At 40.3% G+C, this 19,262-nt stretch overlaps 1 protein-coding gene across 7 annotated transcripts in view; it reads right to left on the bottom strand.

The window, feature by feature from the left end:
* Positions 1-19,262, bottom strand: part of LOC149158481 (Zinc finger (CCCH-type/C3HC4-type RING finger) family protein) — a 178,224-nt gene that overhangs the window by 74,958 nt on the left and 84,004 nt on the right. For 5 of the 7 annotated variants that reach the window (XM_089436242.1, XM_089436244.1, XM_089436246.1 and 2 more), the window contains exon 4: positions 5,896-6,040. In XM_089436242.1, coding sequence (XP_089292368.1) covers positions 5,918-6,040 — 123 coding nt within the window. In that variant the 3' untranslated portion in view covers positions 5,896-5,917. Of the gene's footprint in view, positions 1-5,525; positions 6,041-19,262 lie in introns of those variants that run through there. The other 2 variants (XM_089436248.1, XM_089436243.1) reach the window with 2 other exon arrangements.

Here is a 19,262-nt window from a genome sequence, read left to right as displayed (position 1 = left end):
GAAATTAAACAAAGAGTACCATCAGCCCCTATCTTGGTTAGCCCCAATTACTCTAAAAATTTCATCATTTATTCATTTTTCATCTCAAGATAAAATTGCCAGGGTATTAATGCAAAAAGATGATGAAGGGAATGAGAAGCCTATAGCATTCATGAGCAAGTCCCTCTGAGATGTTGAAACGAGATATACCCTTACTGAAAAACAGGCTTATGCTTTGGTCAAGTCCCAGAAATATTTCTGAACCTATGTGGGATATAATAAAATCCACACCTTTGCTCCATACCCAGTTGTTATGGATGTGTTGACTCAAATCAAGTGTTTGGGATCAACAGGGAAGTGGGTTCTAAAACCCAAGAATATAACTCGGAGATTCGACCTAAGAAGATCATCAAGTGCCAAGGCCTAGCTGAAATGCTAACAAAAGGAAATGACAGAGCTTTCCAAATGGGTGAGAGGAAACAAAATTGTGCCACTGCCATAGAATTAAAAGGAGATGAATGGTATTCAGATGTGATTTATTACCTCAAGAATTTGTTCGCTCCTCCTGGATTGGTTGATCATAAAAGGAGAGCCCTTAGGTTAAAGGTCGCCAAGTATTGCTTGACTCAAGACGGTCTTGGTTGGATAAGCCCCGATCGAGTTATTCTCTGTTTCACAAAGTTTTGTGGTGGCCATTATTCTGCTAGAACCACCGCACACAAAATACTTAGGGGAGGTTACTATTGGCCCACTATTTTTGCTGATACATTGAACTTAGTTAGAACCTACCAGCCATGCCAATTGTTCACATGCAAGCAATAACTCCCTGCCTTACCACTAAAGAGCATTGTCATCAAATCTACATTCCAACAATGGGGCCTTGATTTTAGAGGAGAATTCAAAGACAATGCTAGTAATGATCACAAATGAATCCTTACAGCCACTGATTATCCAACTATGTGGGTTGACGCTATTCCCACTAAGAAAGCAAATGATCAAGTGGTAATGGATTTCCTTGAAGAACACATTATCACAAGATTCAGTGTCATTGCTAAAATTGTGACTGACAATGCCAAAGCATTCAATTCTATGGCCCTTGAATCTGTGTTGCAATAATGAAATCATGTTAGCTCACTTTTCGAATTACTATCCTCAAGGAAATGGCCAAGCCGAGTCAAGCAACAAAAACCTCATGACAATAATTAAGAAAATTGTAGGTGAGAATAAGAGAAGTCAAGATAGTTAAACTAAGAATGCTTTATGAGTTGATCGTACAACTATGAAGGCCTCCACAGGTTATAGTCCTTTTCAACTTGTGTATGGGGCAAAGGCTATGTCACATGGTTCGAGTTCGACAACAATTAAGTTCGATTCGAATTCGAATTTTCCGATCAGGTTCGAATGAGGTTCGGCATTAGGTTCGACTATACATATTTTTCAATATATATATATATATGACCTCGGTTTAATGGAGCAGGAATAACCTTGTATAATGGACGTTGCAAAGATTGAAGGATTAGACATTCTCGGCATATCTGTTTTAGCATACAAATCTACCTAGACATATCACAATTGCACAGCTAGTGATCTCGACATACCTGTGAGGATCTCAGCTGAATGGAGTAGCAAAGATCTAGGACAAAGGCACAGTGTCAATGGATCTCGCATAGCAGTCTTGGCATCAAGGCCTCGGTGATACTCCTGTAGAATTCTAGACTCTAGACAAAGAACAGCAATAATAGAACCTCTCTCTCAGCCTAATAAGATTGATGTTAGACGTTGTCTCAATCACACACACACTCACACACACACACACATATATATACTACAATTGTGGCACAATAACAAAGCCACAAAAATGATCATTCTCAGAGGATACAATCCCTGCATAACAAAGAGCCACAGTAACCATTACAGTCTCGGAATAAATGAGACAGTAAGGACCTCAGTATAGTGAGGAATAGTATCTCATCTCGGTGGATCTATTTCTTAACAGTCAATGTATATATATATGTAATGGAAAGATCTTCGGATCCCTCACTATCTTTACATGATCTCACTGTCTCGGTGTAAGAAAGATCACAATGATCCTGCAGTCATGGAATACACTCTCGCATGATCACAGTGAACATGATGGTCTAGAGTACAGTGATGAAGGTAGGATAAAACAGCTATCATGGCTGTCATAATGAAGTTCTCAGTGCATCATTAAAAAAATCGAACCTTAAAAAATTCGTTAAAATTCGCCTTCAGGTTCGTTGAGGTTTGTTCAGGTTAGTTGAGGTTCGTTTAGGTTCGAGTTTGTTCAAGTTCGACTTGAGGTTTGAATTTCAGGTTCGGCGAACCTAAACGAATTTCAAAAAAAAAAATCAGGTTCGCCGAACCCTGTGACATAGGGCAAAGGCAAAGTTACCTATCCAATTGAAGTTTGTACTTGAGTGCCTCAAAGCATTCCCAGACAAACAAGATGCCATACAATAAAGGATTAACCAAATCATTGAAATGGACAAGTCCCGATGTAAGGCCCTTGACCAAGTTGGTAAGAACCAGAAAAGGGTCAAGAATATCTTTAATAGGCAGGCTAAACCTCCGGTTTTTTGGACTTGGAACCATGGTCCTTCTATGAGATAAGTGAAGAGAGAAGCCAGGCATGCATAAGAAACTTGATAATTTATGGGTTGGCCCATACAAAATACTTGACATTACTGGCATCAATGCATACCATCTTGAAACTTTGGAAGGAAGGCCCCTCCCATTTCTAGTAAATGGTCAACTCTTGAAAGAATATTTTTCTAGTATAACATAGTCATATGTATATATAGTATTTAGTTGCATTGCATGTTGTGTGAGCATTCTAAAGTCTTGCATTTCATTTCAAATTTCATGCTAGAGTAGATTGCATTTGGCATAGGTTTTATTTTCGTCACGGATTTATTATCTTCATATAAAACATGGGTGATACCCTACACCCAGTGCACATGCTCCCAAACAAGTTGATTGGAATGTGCAGGTTACAGGTCTGTGAGCCTAGGGATTGTTGGAGTTCTCATGAACTGCCCGTTCAAACTATTGGATCATGCGCTCTACAGTGAACTCATGTCCCCGAGTTGGAGACATATGTTACCCACTAAAATGGTAACCCCATAGGAGAAAACTTTTCTCCTACACTTGACAATAAACTGACCAGCCAAATAGCCAACAACCCCTGACAGCCACCACTAGCTGATGATATGCCACATATCTCTGCCACTTGCATCAACCATTTACTTCTCAACAATCCAGCATAAGCACATGGACAACCCTGGGTTGTGTGGAGCTGGCAGAGCACATACCTGTCTAGTTTGCTCTATTATTCCTTCACACTGGGTTTGGGGCAAAGGTCCAATACTTGGGCAGAATTGACTGCTCTGGCAGCTCCGTTAAGAATTGCATTGGAAAAAGGGATCAACAGCTCTCAAGTTTTGGAGATTCAAAGCTTTGCATATAGATTAAGGGAAAAAGTCAGATATGAACAACATATTTTTGCAGCAAATTATGGACCAGGTTAAGCTGCCGAGTGGTAACTTCAAATACAAACCTCCACTCATATTTTCAGAGTACTCAATGAAATCGCAGCTGGACTTTCCAAGTAGGGGTTCCCATCCTCTTAAGGCTTGTAGGAGATGATACAGCACAGAGTGCCCAGGTTCTTATTCACTGTTTCTGATCTTGACGAGATCATGATGGTTTTTCCTTTATATCATCGTTCAATGTAATTATGTGTAATGTTCCTAAGTAGGAATACAAGTGATATAAAGCATACAATCAGTTCAACAAATATAAAAACGAAATATATATTAAGCACCCATGGAAATGTTGGAAATAATGAACTGTTGAGCCATTTTATTACTTCTTTGAGGGCAAAATACAATAGATAAAAGAGTGGTGCACCTGGGCTTGTCTCAATGGACAGGCATGACCAAGCCAAGGTGAGAAATAGTTGAATTGATGGCTGCCTCAATTGCTGCACCAATCTGCACTGCGTTGCCCGTAAAACTACCCTTCCTACTAACTTCGAATGGTTGGAAACACCACTTATTGTGCTCAGAAAATTATGAGATTTGAGCTCCTGACTCCTTGGCCTAAACCCAGAAAAACCCACGAAGCAATTTAGTTGGTTCAGACTTCTGAATATCGACCCCCAAAGAGCCCAACTCTCACTGCAACTACAAAACTCGACCTACTGGATTCTGCCTGTAAATCCTCCTAGAAAATGTCCAAAAGTGTTGGGTTGATCCCCACTGCAAGTCCCCTAACTTCCCGGACGAGCTTCCGGGCTGTAGTGCTTGCTCCTAAACTCCACGAAAACGTTGGATTGGCACTCTGCATTGTCCCCTGAACCTGCAATTCGAACTACTGGGTTTGCTGGCTCTATTGGCTCTAAAACTCTCCAGAAATATTCGCCTATTGTTGTCCTCCAAATCCCCTAGCTCTCCGGACAAATGATTGATCTATTGTGGCTCAAACTCCTCCTGCATATTCTTCTGGTGGCCCATAAATACGCATTCCCTATGGGTGACTAAATGATAGTGTTGTAGCAAACTCCCGGATCTCCTGAAATGCTAATGGAACTGCCTTCCTAGGGTGGGCACTCAAGGTCCCCCGAAGGTAAGGTTGAATCTCCCACTTGAGAGATTTGTGGCCAGTTGACTCAGCTAAACAACAAAGCGAACAGTCAAGTGATTTCGATTTGCAAGGTGAATGAATGAGCTCAAATGAGAGCTCTCTCCTCCTTTTATCTTCGTGGGCCTTCCTTGGCTCAGTTGGGCCCCTCCATCCAGCACTTCGAATTCCCTCCAAGCCATTCGAATGCCCTAGTTCGAATTCCCACGTGGGTGGCCCCCACCTTCCACTTTCAACCAAATTAAGTCAAATTTTCCTCCTAAGTCTCTAAGTCGAAAATGTTGGGTTCTTCCCTTAGCCAAAATTGTGCAAAAATGTGTAGAAACACCTTGTTACAAATGTGTTTGAGAAGGGACATGACATTGTGGACTTGTTTTATTTTTCCAATCCATTGTTACCTTTATTGAGAGATTTTTTCCAGCCTCTGTTTAGGCCTTCTAATAATTTTGTAATCCAGTAGCAGCTAAGGTATATGGATAGTAATATAGAATATGTTTATCTTGCTCCTAATGGACAGTTGATGGTCCAATTTGACCTTGTGCTTGAAGCACTTTCAAAATGCAACTCTTTTTCACCTTGACAAGTTGTGATTTTTACTTTGGGAAAAACAAGGTTTGAACAGATTGACTGAAGTGCTGGTATGTTGAATTAATATGGACTAGAGAAAAGTAAGAACCTCATAAAAATTTTAGGAGTACTTTGTAACACTGGACACCCAGCTGGATAGTATCAACTTCCAAACCATATAAACTAGACAAGCGTGTTAGGCTATTTACTGAAACACAATATGAACATGCTAAAATTAGAAAATGCATCTTAGAGTTTTCCAAAAGGAATGTTACTTGGAAAATCAAGTTAGGCCGATCCATATGATCCGAGACCCATAAGAAACAAGATATATATTAAAAATAAAACTATAAAAAGATAGAACAAATTATTAATGTCCCAAATACACAAATGAGGAAAAGCATTCAATGGAACTGCCATTTATATCATAACTAAGAACAGCATAGTAAAGTGCATGCCTTATCACCAACCTAGTTCCAGAACAGCAACATCCAAATAGAATAAACTAAAATCAAATTAGAACATAAGTAGAAGGTTTAGTGAACTGAATGAAATTCAGGAATTGTAGAGTACACCTTGATGAGCCAGATAGCTAGAGGGAGAAATAGTGTAGCTATAATTGTGAGTCACGATGATGAATCACTCACATATTTTAAAACATTGCATCATTACAAGTAAAGTGCTTACTGCTTTCATCAATGCCATTTATTTATTTATTTTTTGCACCAACATTGTCTTTCCCCATCTTTCGCCGGATCTCATGGGCAGTGTTAAAGACACCATTTGTAGGCTTGTTGCAAACATAGCAATTTTTGTTTCTGGCATGATGCTGCTTCACAGAGAAAAAATTTGTGATCAGGTCTGAGGCTAAGTTGAAGCTTCACCAAAATAAATTCTAGGTAAAGATACTTCCAATAAGTCGAGTAATAATCTAGAATAAAATACAGTAAAGAAGATAAAATAGCCAGATATGTTTATGCACAGAATACTGCACAATCCAACCATATTCAGTGATAAGAAAAAATAAAAGATATCAAAATTACAAATATGAGAGCCTTTTACACATGCGACACATGCGACATTGTGATGTACATGCAATATCACAAAACACTTGCAACATTGGTATCAAACCTTTCTACAAGTTTCAAAGATTTGTATACTACTTTCAGGATTCGATTTCTATTGATACGAATCTGATACCACTATTAGTAATCACACTCCCAGATTTCAATTGACCATTCAATTTGAATAGTAACGCATCTTGAACACGAAATGTTATTAGAGAGGGGAAAGATTGTTATAAGAGTTTAAGACCACTGCATTCCCAAGCAAAGAAAACTAATTAAATTCAGCATTACAGTGACAAAAGTTAGATGGAATAAAAATTGGAAGATTGCATCCTGAATTGAAGCAGAAGAAGCAAATACAGAATTAGAAAATCCAACCAAAGAATTTCAAGATAATGAATGGGAGACTCATTACAAATTGTTTTTCGATGGGACTCCCAAGGGAAACACAGAGAGAGCTGGTGTAGGGGGGATCCTCAACGACATGGGAGAAATAGCAGTCTCAAGCTTTATTAAGTTGGCTGGGTATAAGCATAAACAATGTAGCAACAGATTAGGTTCCATCCTTGCGAAGCAGCAAAGGCTATGATCGAGCGGATGGTGGTGTATCGGGCAACATGTGCAAATATCTCATCGTAATCCACACCTTCATTTTGAGAGAAGCCTCGAGCAACAAAGTGAGCCTTATACTTTTCAGCACTCCCATCAGCTCCATGCTTGATTTTGTAAAGCCATTTCGAGGTGACAACTGATTTTTCCTGGGGTCTAGGGACCACATCCCAAACATCATTCTTCATGATGGACTCGTATTCTTCATTCATAGCATCCTTCCATACTTGATGCTTCACGGCTTCTTCGAACGATGTAGGCTCGTTTTGAATGATGGTGCTCATAATGGTCAAGTATCCCTGATACCTGGTCGGCTTCTTGCTTTCACGGAAAGTCCCTCTAGGTGCAATATGTCTCTCGACATCTTCAAGAGTCCCCCTAAGCCATGAGGGCCTCTTCCTAGAAGAGGAAGGCTCTTGCGGAGGGGATCAATAGGATCCATAGGTTCTTCAACATTGGGCATCATTTCATCTTCCTTCTCATTCGACTTCCTGGTGTCAGCGTCTTTATCTTTCCTAAGAATAGGAAGATTATCAACCTTGCTAAGAGCCATATCTTCGTCAAAGGTGACATCATGACTTATCTCGACTTCCCTTTGACCAGCCACATAGATTCTATAGCCCTTAGAATTTTCGCTATAGCCCACAAAGATTCCTTTCTTTCCAGATGCACCCAATTTGCTTCTTTTCTCTTTCGGCACATGAAAATATACGGGACTTCCAAAAATTCTAAAATGAGAGACATCAGGTTTCTTACCAATGAACATTTCTTCGGGAGTCTTGGAATCCAATGCTTGATGAGGGCATCAGTTTTGAACATATACGGCGGTATTCGCAGCTTCGGCCCATAGAAACTTCAGAAGTCTTTGATCATGGAGCATGGCATGAATGGCTTCCACAATCGTACGATTCTTTCTTTCAGCCACACCATTCTACACAGGAGTGTATGGTGTTGTGGTCTCCCTCTTAATGCCAGCTTCTTTGCTAAATTCATGGAACCCATTGTAAAAATTTCTCATTTCCTACGTCGGTTTTCAGTTTCACCTTATTTCTCCAAAATAGTTAAATGCCCTTTCCCATATCCATACATTTAACAACTGAAAAATAAATTTTGTTGAAAACACAAATTCTGGAAATTTTACAGAATGCTGGAAAATGCAAAAATATAAAAATCAGCACATACAAACAGCCATTTAACTCATTTAAACACAGTGATTTTTGGTCAAGGTGACCCTGGAAAAACCTCCTACAACTCTTGGGGAAAACCAGTTCAAGAGCTCTTTCTTATTTCTGGAAAATGCTTTTTACAGTGAGAAGTATTCAACAAGTAAACTTTTACAACTTATCTCGTTTTCCGTGCCTCACAGCCAACTTGAAAAACTTGCAAACAGCAAAATCTGAACAGCAATAAATGTTGTATGTCCTCGATTTTTGTGCCAATTTTCAGCCTTAAAGTCTGTTGTACGGCCTGCCTAGAAAATCGTGCAAACTGCCAGAAATTTTGTTGTATGATTTCCTCGATTTCTGTGTCAAAAACTGTTGTACGGCCTCCTTGAAAATCTATTGTATAGCCTCCTTGAAAATCGTGCCAGCAAACTCAGATTTATGCTCCTCAATTTCTGTGCAAACTGTTGTACATCCTTAAAAATCGCGCCCAAAAATCTGCCTTTCACTGTATGCTAACTCAGTTGTACGGACTTGCTGGAATGCTGCCTTGGAATGTGTGCCAAGCTGTTGCCTCCTCCTCCTCCCTGTCCAGAAATCTCCCTTGCTCTCTTGCTCTCCTTCTCTCAATCTGCTCATGAAAGAATGAATGACCTTTTCCTCCTTTTCCTCCTTTAATCTAACCCTAAGTGACTTTTGGGTGATCTCTAAATCCAATGGCTGAAATAGATTGAGATCTAGGGCTGAGATTAAATGCTCATTTAAATCTCACTTTCTATTTTTAATTCACCCCACTTTAATAAAGACCCACTTAGTCATTTATTTCCAAAGTCACTTTTCCTTTCTAATTTTACATTGACTTTATTAAAGTCACTTTAAAATTAGACTTTAGTAACTTTATCACTTAAAGTCACTTTTAAATTAGATTTGACTTTATAAAAATTATAAATTCACTTTAGGAAAAAAATTAAATTCTTTTGGACATTTTTCCCTAGGCCAAAGATCAAAGCCTTAGGGAACCACCTGTCCTCCGGTACCAAATTTCAACACTCATTGGATTCATACTCGATCCCATTATCAGTCCTCAATATCTTCATTCTCTTCTCGGTTTGATTTTCAATCAAGGCTTTGAAGTGACGGAACCAGGTGAACACTTCACCCTTCTTTTTCAAGAAGTATATCCAAGTCTTGCGAGAATAATCATCTGTAAAAGTGAGATAATATAGATATCCTCCCAAATAGTTTAAGGGCATCATACCAGATATGTCGGAGTGGACCAACTGCAATATATCTGTAGACTTGTTATGGCTTGAGGAGAATGGTCCCCTTTTGAGCTTTCCTTCGACACATCCCGGACATACACCTTCATGCTCTACCTTGAACTCGGGCATCCCTGTCACCATCTGTCTCACATCGAGTAAAGCCTTATCATGAAGGTGAGCAAACTTTCGGTGCCATAGTTCAGACTATAGAGATGTGTTGCAAGACATGACCCCCAACGGACTTCCTCCAACTTGATATAAAGAGTCAACCTGGAGCCCAAGAGTAAAAGCATCTTTAAAATTCCTTTTCCAAACACGTACCTTGGACACTAGGTTCTTCTTGAGATCAAGTACATATAAGACTTCTTGCAAATGGATCGTGATACCCTAATTTAATTGAAGAGTAACATTACCTACACCCTTTACAGGATAGGTGGCATTGTCTCCAAGCATAGTTTACCTCATTCTCTATCAAATTAGAGAGAGCTTCCTTGTAACCAGTGAAGTGCCTTGAGGCACCACTATCAATAAGCCAATTGCCCAACGAGTCCGGAGGAGAGGTAGTGGAGAGGGCCGATACCAGATAATACTCATCTTGCTTATTGTTAACAACATTTGATTCATACTTGGATTTCCTTGCTTTCTTGGAGGGTTGACCATTTCCTTGATTTCCCGCATTCCTCTTTCCTTTGCCATTGAACCTGAGATTCCTTTCACTGTTGTTGGAGTTGCCCCTAGAGTGATTTTGATCATCATCATGTTGATGTGTTCTTTCTATTTAGACACTCCCTCGCATAGTGGCCAAATTTATTGCAAACAAAGCATCTTCCTTTCCTTGCACCCTTCAATCTGGGCTTTCCTTTGAAATGACCTTTAGACCTAGAATTATTTCTTCTTTTGGCATGAGAAGAGAAAGCAGTGGGGTTGCCTTTACTTGAAGGCATTTCTTGCTCCACCATCCTTGTCTCTTCTTGAATGCATCTCAACATCAATTCTTCAAATCCTGGAATTCGATCATTGTTGACAAGAGTGGTTCTAAATATATACCATTCGAATGGGAGCCCTCCAAGGGTAGTGATAGTGAGTTCCCTGTCAGGAATTGCTTCTCCAATCGATAGAAGATCATTCTTGATCTCGGTGATCTTTAAGAAGTAGGATTGAATATCCTCGTCCTTGCCCTTCTTAATATCCTTTAACTTATTTTGAGGAACAAAACTTGATTTGCATCACTAACTTTAAACAAGCTTACCAATCTGTCGTAGATCTCCTTGGAGGTGTTCAGCTCGGAAATGTAGGCCACCAAACGCTTGTCAATTGAATCTCGAATAATATTCTTCGCTTTGACTTCACCCACTTGTTCTTTGTAGCAGCCGGTGCATTTGATGGAGGCTCCGGAATTTCACCCCTCACATAGTCCAACACTTCTTGCTCTTCCAATTTCAAATCAAGAGACATCTTCCATCCGTGATAGTCAGACTTCTCACGAAGCTTGTCTTCGGCCGGGAAGTGGGATGAGAAACCCATGAAGCCTTTTGACCTTTCCAACTATCTTTGGTGATTGCACTTTCACTCTTGTTTGGGCTTTGTCTTCACCTCAGCTCTGATTCCATGTTAAATTATGGTATGTTCTATGCTTAAGAGCAATTTACTTCAAATTTTCTTATTAGACCAATATCAATTTCCAGAATAGCAATCACATCAGCATGATACTAAAATGCATATAGAAGATAAATGTAAACAGTGGAACACAAGCCAAGACAAGAGACACAAGATGTGGCACCAGCCAAGGACAAACCCTAATGCGGGGAAACCCTTGATCAATTCTTCTTATATTCTTCAATAATTCAATAGAAAGATAGAGATAGTATAATTACACAATTTTGTAATTTTATGACCGTTGCAACAAAACCCTAACCAGCAAAGTCAAGGCTAGTCAAACAAGTCAGAATTTACCTCAAGTCAACCTCAGTCAACTCGGCCTCCAACAGCAATGATAGACAACCCAAAACCAGTCCGAAAATGGTGGTCAAACTACAGTCAATGAAAGTGCAAGTCTGCGGTCAACCCTTGTTGGTCAATGGGTTGTCAAATAGAGGTCAATGTTTGCTATCCAGAACTGCGGCTTGCTTAGAAGAGTCTCCCCACACTAATCCGCAGTCAAAGACACCCTCACGCTGGTCAACGTTGTTGAAACTATCCTCCTGCACCTCGGTCAACCCAAGTCAACGCTGTCAAAACAGATCTGCGTCCTCCTTCTTCCCATGTGTGAGAGACCTGCTCCTCCTACGCATAACCAATAATGCCACAAGGTATCCTCCTTTTATATGCCACATTGAGGATAAGTTGGGGGTGTGAAGCATTGTTTTGCTTGTTGGCTTGTTGGCCAACCTTGACAAATTGTCAAGAATACAAATAAATTCATATCTCCATGAATACATGTTGGAATCGGATGATCGTTAGATCAATCCTACGCCTCTCGATGAGAGGAATCCAAGAAAAATATCAGCTGCCATAAAAAAGATGACCCACATGGAGTTTGGCCCTAGTTTCCAATTTTAACACAAGTTCAGGGAATCAAAAAACAACATAGCTCAGATAAATTACGGGGGGGAATCATCAAGAATTTTGAAGAAATTAAGAGAGCGGCAATGGAACATTTTGGAAATCTCTATACGAGGGACCCTATGAGGGATCTTGAGGATGAGGACTTCTTCCTGGAAGGTGTCCCTGCTATGGTAACGAAGGACATGAAAAAAGTTTTGTTCTTACCTCCTTCAGTTGAGGAGATCAAGGGGGTTGTCTTTTCTTTTCCCCCTGATAAGGCCCATGGCCCAGATGGGTTCTCGGCCAGCTTCTTTCAAAAATTTTGGAAGGTAATTAAGAAAGATCTTTGTAGATTGGTTGGATACTCCTTCAAGAGTTTCATTATGGCGGGGGGGGATAAACACTTCTTTCCTAGCTTTGATCCCCAAAGAATCTAATCCTTCCTCCTCCTACAAGCTTCGTCCCTTATCCTTTTGCAATGTTCCCTATAAAATTTTCTCGAAGTTGTTGGCGTTACGGCTCAAACCTCTTTTGCCTTCTCTGGTTTCTGCTAACCAGGGGGGTTTGTTTTGGGAAGGAAAATCTTTGACAACATTATCCTGATTCAAGAGGCCATAGACTCGAGCTGGCGAAGGGGTGATCAAGGTATGATAATAAAGTTGGACATGGCAAACACTTTCAGTAGAGTCAAGCACGGCTTCCTACTGAAGGTTCTCAGGAAAATGGGGTTGGATGAAATATTCATCAGATGGATAGGCCTGTGTATCTCTACTCCTTGGATCCCACCGTTGGTCAATGGTCGTGTGGTTGGCTTCTTCAAAGCCTCCAATGGGTTGCGCCAAGGCTTCCCCCTCTCCCCCTTTCTTTATATTATCATGGTTGATGCTCTGAGTCGAAAATTGGAACAAGATAGAGCCTCTCTCCTCCTTCCAGGGATCAGATATAAAGAAGGAATCAAACCGTGGTTAGTTCGCGAATGACACAATCCTTTTGGGAGGAGCCTCGGTTGTAATTGCTCAGCGCTTCAAAGGAAACCTCGATCGATTCCTTAGTGCTTCGGGAGTGGCCATAAACAACAACGAGAGTCATATCTACAACTGGAACATCTCCATCCAAAAAGAGAAAAAAATAGAATAAATATTGGGGTTCAGAGCAGTGAGGGACTGGAAACACTTCAATTATTTAGGGGTCCCTATCTTCTTAAGGCAGCTTGCTCCATATGCCTGGCAAAAAGTTTTGGACAAAATTAAAACAAAAATAGTGAATTGGGGAGGTATCTGGCTCAACCATGCAGGTAGGTCAACCCTGGTGAAGTTAGTCTTGTCGGCCATCCCTTTGTATTAGTGTTTTGCCCTACAAGCCCCCAAGTTCATCTTACATCAATTGGGGATGTATATAAGAATTTTTTTGTGGGAGGGAGGGAAAACAGAAACCAAAAAATACCATCTAGTAAATTGGAAAATTGTTAGAGCTCTGAAACAACATGGTGGATTGGGAATAAGGGACCCAGGGATGGTGAATATGGTGATGGGGGCTAAGCTCTATTGGATCATGACCACGAAGTCGAATCAATAGTGGACACAGGTGATAAGGGAAAAGTATTTTAACCAGCAGAACAACCGGGAGGGGAGAGTGGAGCCAGCTATGGGCTCTCCTATCTGGGAACTGATTAGATTCTCTACTGACATCATCAAGAATAATATGTGCAAAATCTTGGGGAAGGAAGCCCCCATCAACATTTTCTCGAATTCAATTTTGGGCCACCAACCCCTGGGCTCAGACCATTCCCTTGATGTGCTCCATATCTTCTTCAGGCAAATTGGGGTGGTTTACTTGGACCAGATTTCAGAATGGGACCAACAAGGTTTGTGGAAGGGGTGGAAGTTGGATAACATCCCGGCTACTTTGCTTCCACAAAGAGAAAAAATCATCAATAAGTTAAGAGGTTGCGCCCCCATAGCTCTCTCAATCGATGACAAGTGGGGATGGAAAATGCCAATTTCATAGTAAAAGAAGGATATTCTCAACTACTATTCAAAGGTAATGTCCCCCTCCTAAATCCTCCATCTGGAATAAAATCTGGAAATCAAATGTTATTCCAAAGGTAAAAATTTTCTATTGGTTACTAGCTCATAAAAAAATTCTCACAGCAGAGAACCTTCAAAAATGTGGTCACATTGAACCTTCCAGATCTCCGCTCTATGAAAATTCAGAAGAGTCTATTCCCCATCTCTTTCTCCATTGTCAGGTGGCTAAAGAAGTTTGGTCGATGGTTCTTGGTCGTCTTTTCCTCGGGACTTCATGGTCGTCTGAATTCCTTCATTTCTTCAGCTCTTGGCCCAATTTCTATTCAATCTCCCTTCAAGCCAAAAACACCCTCAAAGAAATATGGACTGCTCTACCCAAGTATGTTTGTTGGCAAATATGGCTAACAAGGAACAAAGCGCTCTTCAAAATGACTGACCCTCTGCCAATACTACAGCTATGAAAGCCCTCTCGTCGTGTATGGAGCTACATCGACCCGAATTAGATCCCTCTCTGGATCAAATTGAAATAGACTGGATCGCGCCTTGGGTATGTACCCCAGCCCCTCACCTTTCGACAAATGTCTCTCCTTCGTGTCCCCCTTGGATCCTCAAATTGTCTTCAGAGGGGTTGGTGGAATGGATTAGATCTTCGAAATAATGGGCTCTCCAATTTGAAGGAGCATCAAAAGGTAATCCTAGGGTGGCAGGAGGGGGAGAGATTCTCATTAATCCCGAAGGAATCATAGAAGACAGGTACGCTTGGAGCCTAGGAAGGAAGACAAATAACCAAGCCGAGGCTTGTGGGTTGTTCCTCCGGTTTTCTCTGGCTCAAAAAAGGGCATCAAGAAAATGCAAATTCTAGGTGACTCCATGTTGATGATAAAGCACATGAGATACAACTCAGAAGCACAAAACATCATCCTAAACCAAATTATAAAGCGCTCACAAGGCATGATCCTTCTCTTTGATCGTGTTACATTTTTCCACATCCTAAGAGGGAATAATCAAGAAGTGGACAAGCAAGCAAATTTGGCCCGCCGAATGAATTAGGAAAGAAGTCATGTGAATGGTTTAGAGGAAACGATGTTCATTCCTTAATCATGGTTATGAATTTCAAAAATTTGATCGTGGAGTGTACTCCTAGTAGGATCAAGAATTTCGGTAAAAAGAGACATTTTGGTTTAATTTGGTTTGCCTATTTATCCCCCCTGCTCCCCCCTCTTTCCCTTCCTCCTTTCTGCTCATCCCCTCCCCCATTCCTCCCCCTTACCCTATCTCCCCGGCCCCTCCCCTTCCCTTTCCCCCGCCACCCTTCTCCTCCCCCGTCACCCTTCCCATTCTCCCCTGTCACCCTTCTCTCTCTCCCTCGTCACCCTTCACCTCTGCCACCCTGACGCCACATTGTTGCCTGCACTACCCCTTATCCCATGTCCCATCGCCCTTAAATTCTCGTGGCATCTTCTTGATCGAGATAAGGTTGCAGCATTGTTGATTTCATTGTGTTCGTCCTACACTTGGATTCGGGAGGTCTCCCAGCGTGAGAACTCAGACTTCACCTCCTCATACCAGTTGCAGTGGTCGGCAATTCATGAAGGCACCATGCAAAATTTGGGAGAGGGTGAGAAGCATTTAATCCCTCTACTCTAAAATGGTCAATCCGCACTAGGGATGAAGGCGTGGGACAGGATGATGGACACCTCAAAGAGAAGAGAAATTATTGTGGAGCATTGGGATTTCAGCATCATGAGTACCCATAATCAATTTTGCATCAGAGTTCGGACCAACATCTCCTTTAAATTGAGTAATGGTATGATCTTTTGCTTCAGTATTTGGTCAGTGTCTACTCAGGTGTTTTATGCTAAGGCCCAGTGGTCATGGCAGAGGATCCTAGGCAGCTTGCGTACTACCAATCCCACAGTTTTCGACACGGTGGAGGTGAATTGTATTGAGGGCAGTTGGGGGAAGGTGTTGGGCATCGGGAAGGGTGGAAACACAGTCGCTAAGCTCGGTAGTGACTCGGCGTCAATTATTCTTGTCTGTAAGAAGCATAATTGGGTTGAGGGTTCGCAGCATCTCTGTGGGTCATCGCAGCATCTCTCTGGTTTGTCGTAGCATCTCTGTGGGTTCCCTACAAGACAATATGAATATGATGAGAAATTCGGAAAAAGATCGCTTCGTGTACGGTTCTTGGGGCCGCCGTCGGCCTCGGTCGGGTGGGTTACAAGGGCATTTGGCACGATAGGGTGGCAGGCTTAAGCATACTTGTGAAACTTATGAGAATGAGCATTTGGAAATCAAGGAGGGTCTGGAAATTGCATAGAGATGCATCCACCAGCAACAGAAGGAGGCACTAGAAATGCAAGAGCATCAGATCGAGAAGAATGAGCACATTCGGCAATTGGAGGATGAAGTGGATGCTTTGAGACAACAAATTGAGCAACTGAAGCTCAACATGGTCGAGAACAGCCCGAGGACAGTCGAAGAAAACATGGGAATTGATCTCAACAGTCCAGCGCCGATGGAAGAGTAAAAAGTCCTTTCTGTCTGTTTCATGCATGTTTTTGATGGCAAACTTCACCCGTAAATATTTGCTAAACCAGTACTGCAAAATGTATAGCCATAGGCTAATACCAAGGGAAAAAAATTTTGGTTTTTTGGGAAAAGATACTCTGGGAAGGGACGAAAAGCATGTAATTACAGAAGCCCTTAGCAAGCCCAGCACTTTGACGTAATTTTCCTGGTTTTTGGCCGCGTACAGGCACGGATTAATATATATCCACTACTCTTTCTGGTTAAAAAAAAACAATAATGATTGTAATAATTATGCAATGAATACAATAACAAACCTGGGTTTCCTTGATGTGATGAGTGCCACCTCTTCACAATACTTCAGTACACAATTATTGATCTAAAGACAAACACAGTCCTAAATAGCAGTTGTTTAACGCCTAGTTTGTGGCAGGTTCCAGGGGTGGACTACAAGTTCTAACCACTTCTCCTTACTGCTCATAATTGCTAAGTATTTATGGCAGATTTCAATGAAGACTTCAGGTATGAATATGACTCTCAACTTGCAACCAACAGATTCAGGAGTTTATAGTAGTTATGATTCCGAAATAGATTGTAGTTTGTGCTCTTGACAAGGTCTGTTTGTTAATACTTCTTCACTCTTCCTTTAATGGACAGTTCTGCACTAAACCAAACCTCAAGAAACAACAAGAGGATGACCTCTTAATCATTGTACCTTGTTGTGCCTTTAGATGAGAGCTATTGTTTACCTGCACTGAAGGAGCAACCCAAAATGACTCTAAAACAAGTAAAACAATTGTATTTACACCATAAAACTAACCTGAATTGAAATTGATCCACCACAGGTCCGAGGACTGTGATGAAGACTTGAAGGTTGATGACTGCCTACTGTTCTTACCTTCGCTCTCCCCTCAGACCAGGGCTCCTTGCTTACAAGAATTTTGCTTTCATTTGTGAGGTCATGAACCAACGAACTCCACACAGTAAAGATGCCAACATTCCTAATCCTACCCTCTAAAGACTTTTGTTACTTCCACAGGGTTGTCGAAAGTTTCAGAGCTTATTTACTAAGGATATTTCATTACAAGTACATGTGTTATGAAGGTACAATAAACCTCTTTTTATAGATAATGCTTGGACAAGGGAGGAGCTTCAATAGGTGACCGTTGGAGAAATTCAATAAGTTATATTTGACATTTTGACTTGAAGTTTTAATATTTACTTGCCTTTAGACTCAAACAAGAAGGCCGCTAGGCTTTTGGTACAAAGATTGGGCTTTTCATTGATGAAAAGATACCTTGTTGTTGATGCAAAACATTTTGATGCCTTATGGATGAAGCTAGATTTTTTTTAAATGTCTCCTAGGATGATGCCCCCCTGAACCTAATTAATCACCCTTAATTTAATTAATTACTAACCCTTATTAATATTTGTCTAGAAAAATTTTCAATTCTACTAAAATTTTGAAATCAGTGATTGGCTTATAGTGCATATGGTCCTACCTAGGTTGTGAAGTCAGTGATTGGTTTATTGCCTTTGGTTCTTGAAGTTATTCAACTTATACACAATGAGATTGTGGCAAGAATCCTTGTCATATATTGACAACCATAGGTGAATAAGGTGTCATGTCACTACCCCCTTGGTTTTTAGCCCACAAACTAGGTCTTCAACTCAAAATGCAAATATCTTTCAAACCGTAAAGAACTGCGTGGGGTACCCATATCATCAGAAACATCTCTTCGAGGATAATCTAATAAGGTTGGTTAAGAGACAAGAAACCACGAATTTTCATGCCAAAATTGCCGACAAAGATCAGGGTAGCCCCTGGTGCTACTTGGGTTGACATCAATGACAACCACCTATCAACACCTGGAATATTGATAGAGTCGTGACTAGTGAGTTATGACCAATACCACTGACAAGCTATGATATTCCTACCTATTTTGTATTTTTCAGTGGCATTCCCTTGGTATCTATGTAATATATTTTGATTTTGATGACTTAATGAAAAATCTGCAATTTATGGTTTTAATATCTTAGTTCAACTTCTAAATTTCTAGTTTTATTTTATCAATGATGATATTTCTAAATTTCTAGTTTCTTATGTGTTTGAACAATTGTTAATAACATGAACAATGAACATTGCACTGTGAACATAATTGATGTAGTAAATTAATTAACTAACTAGTTCTAAAATTGTGAACTTGTAAATTCTAAATTACTAAATAGATATCATCATGATTCATATCTGTAGATGTTCTAATTTCTAAAAAATATGGATCGGACACTATATTTCAGTATTTATATATATATATATATATATATAACATGTCCCCCCTGTCCTATTTTTGAAGTTGTTGTGTCTCGGTGGCGAATACTATTTACTTGTCCTCCGTGTCCCTTGTCATGTATATATATATATATATATACATAAAACGTTCCCACCGTGTCCTATTTTTGAGGTCGTTGTCTCGTGTCAAATACTCATATTTACGTGTGTTGCGTGCCCCTTGTCATGTGACTTGTATATATATATATATATAATTTAGCATAACTAAAAGAACAATCTGTTGGATGTTTTGGCATCAACATTGAAGAATTTAAGGGTTGTCTTGCTGCTGCTATATCCACTATTTTACTACTGTTTTTATTGTCATAAAAGTGAATTTTCAAATTTGGTTGATATAGTAAAGTTGCCGTTGTGTCTTTTCCGTTGTTGTTTAGTCCAATAATTCATAACAGCTAGGAGGTTGAGATTTATAGGGGTTAAGATTTGAGAAACCTCCATTCAAATGGGTGAATTATTTTTTTTGCATTAAATCTCAAATTCAAAAAAAATCTACCAATGTTACC

Source organism: Pinus tabuliformis, chromosome 5_2, assembly GCF_031772625.1.
Source record: "Pinus tabuliformis cultivar Carrire ecotype Pingquan chromosome 5_2, CPIR1, whole genome shotgun sequence".
Classification (NCBI taxonomy): Eukaryota; Viridiplantae; Streptophyta; class Pinopsida; order Pinales; family Pinaceae; genus Pinus; species Pinus tabuliformis.
The sequence above is the reverse complement of the archived record's forward strand: the minus strand, read 5'-3'. Positions and strand labels throughout refer to the sequence as shown.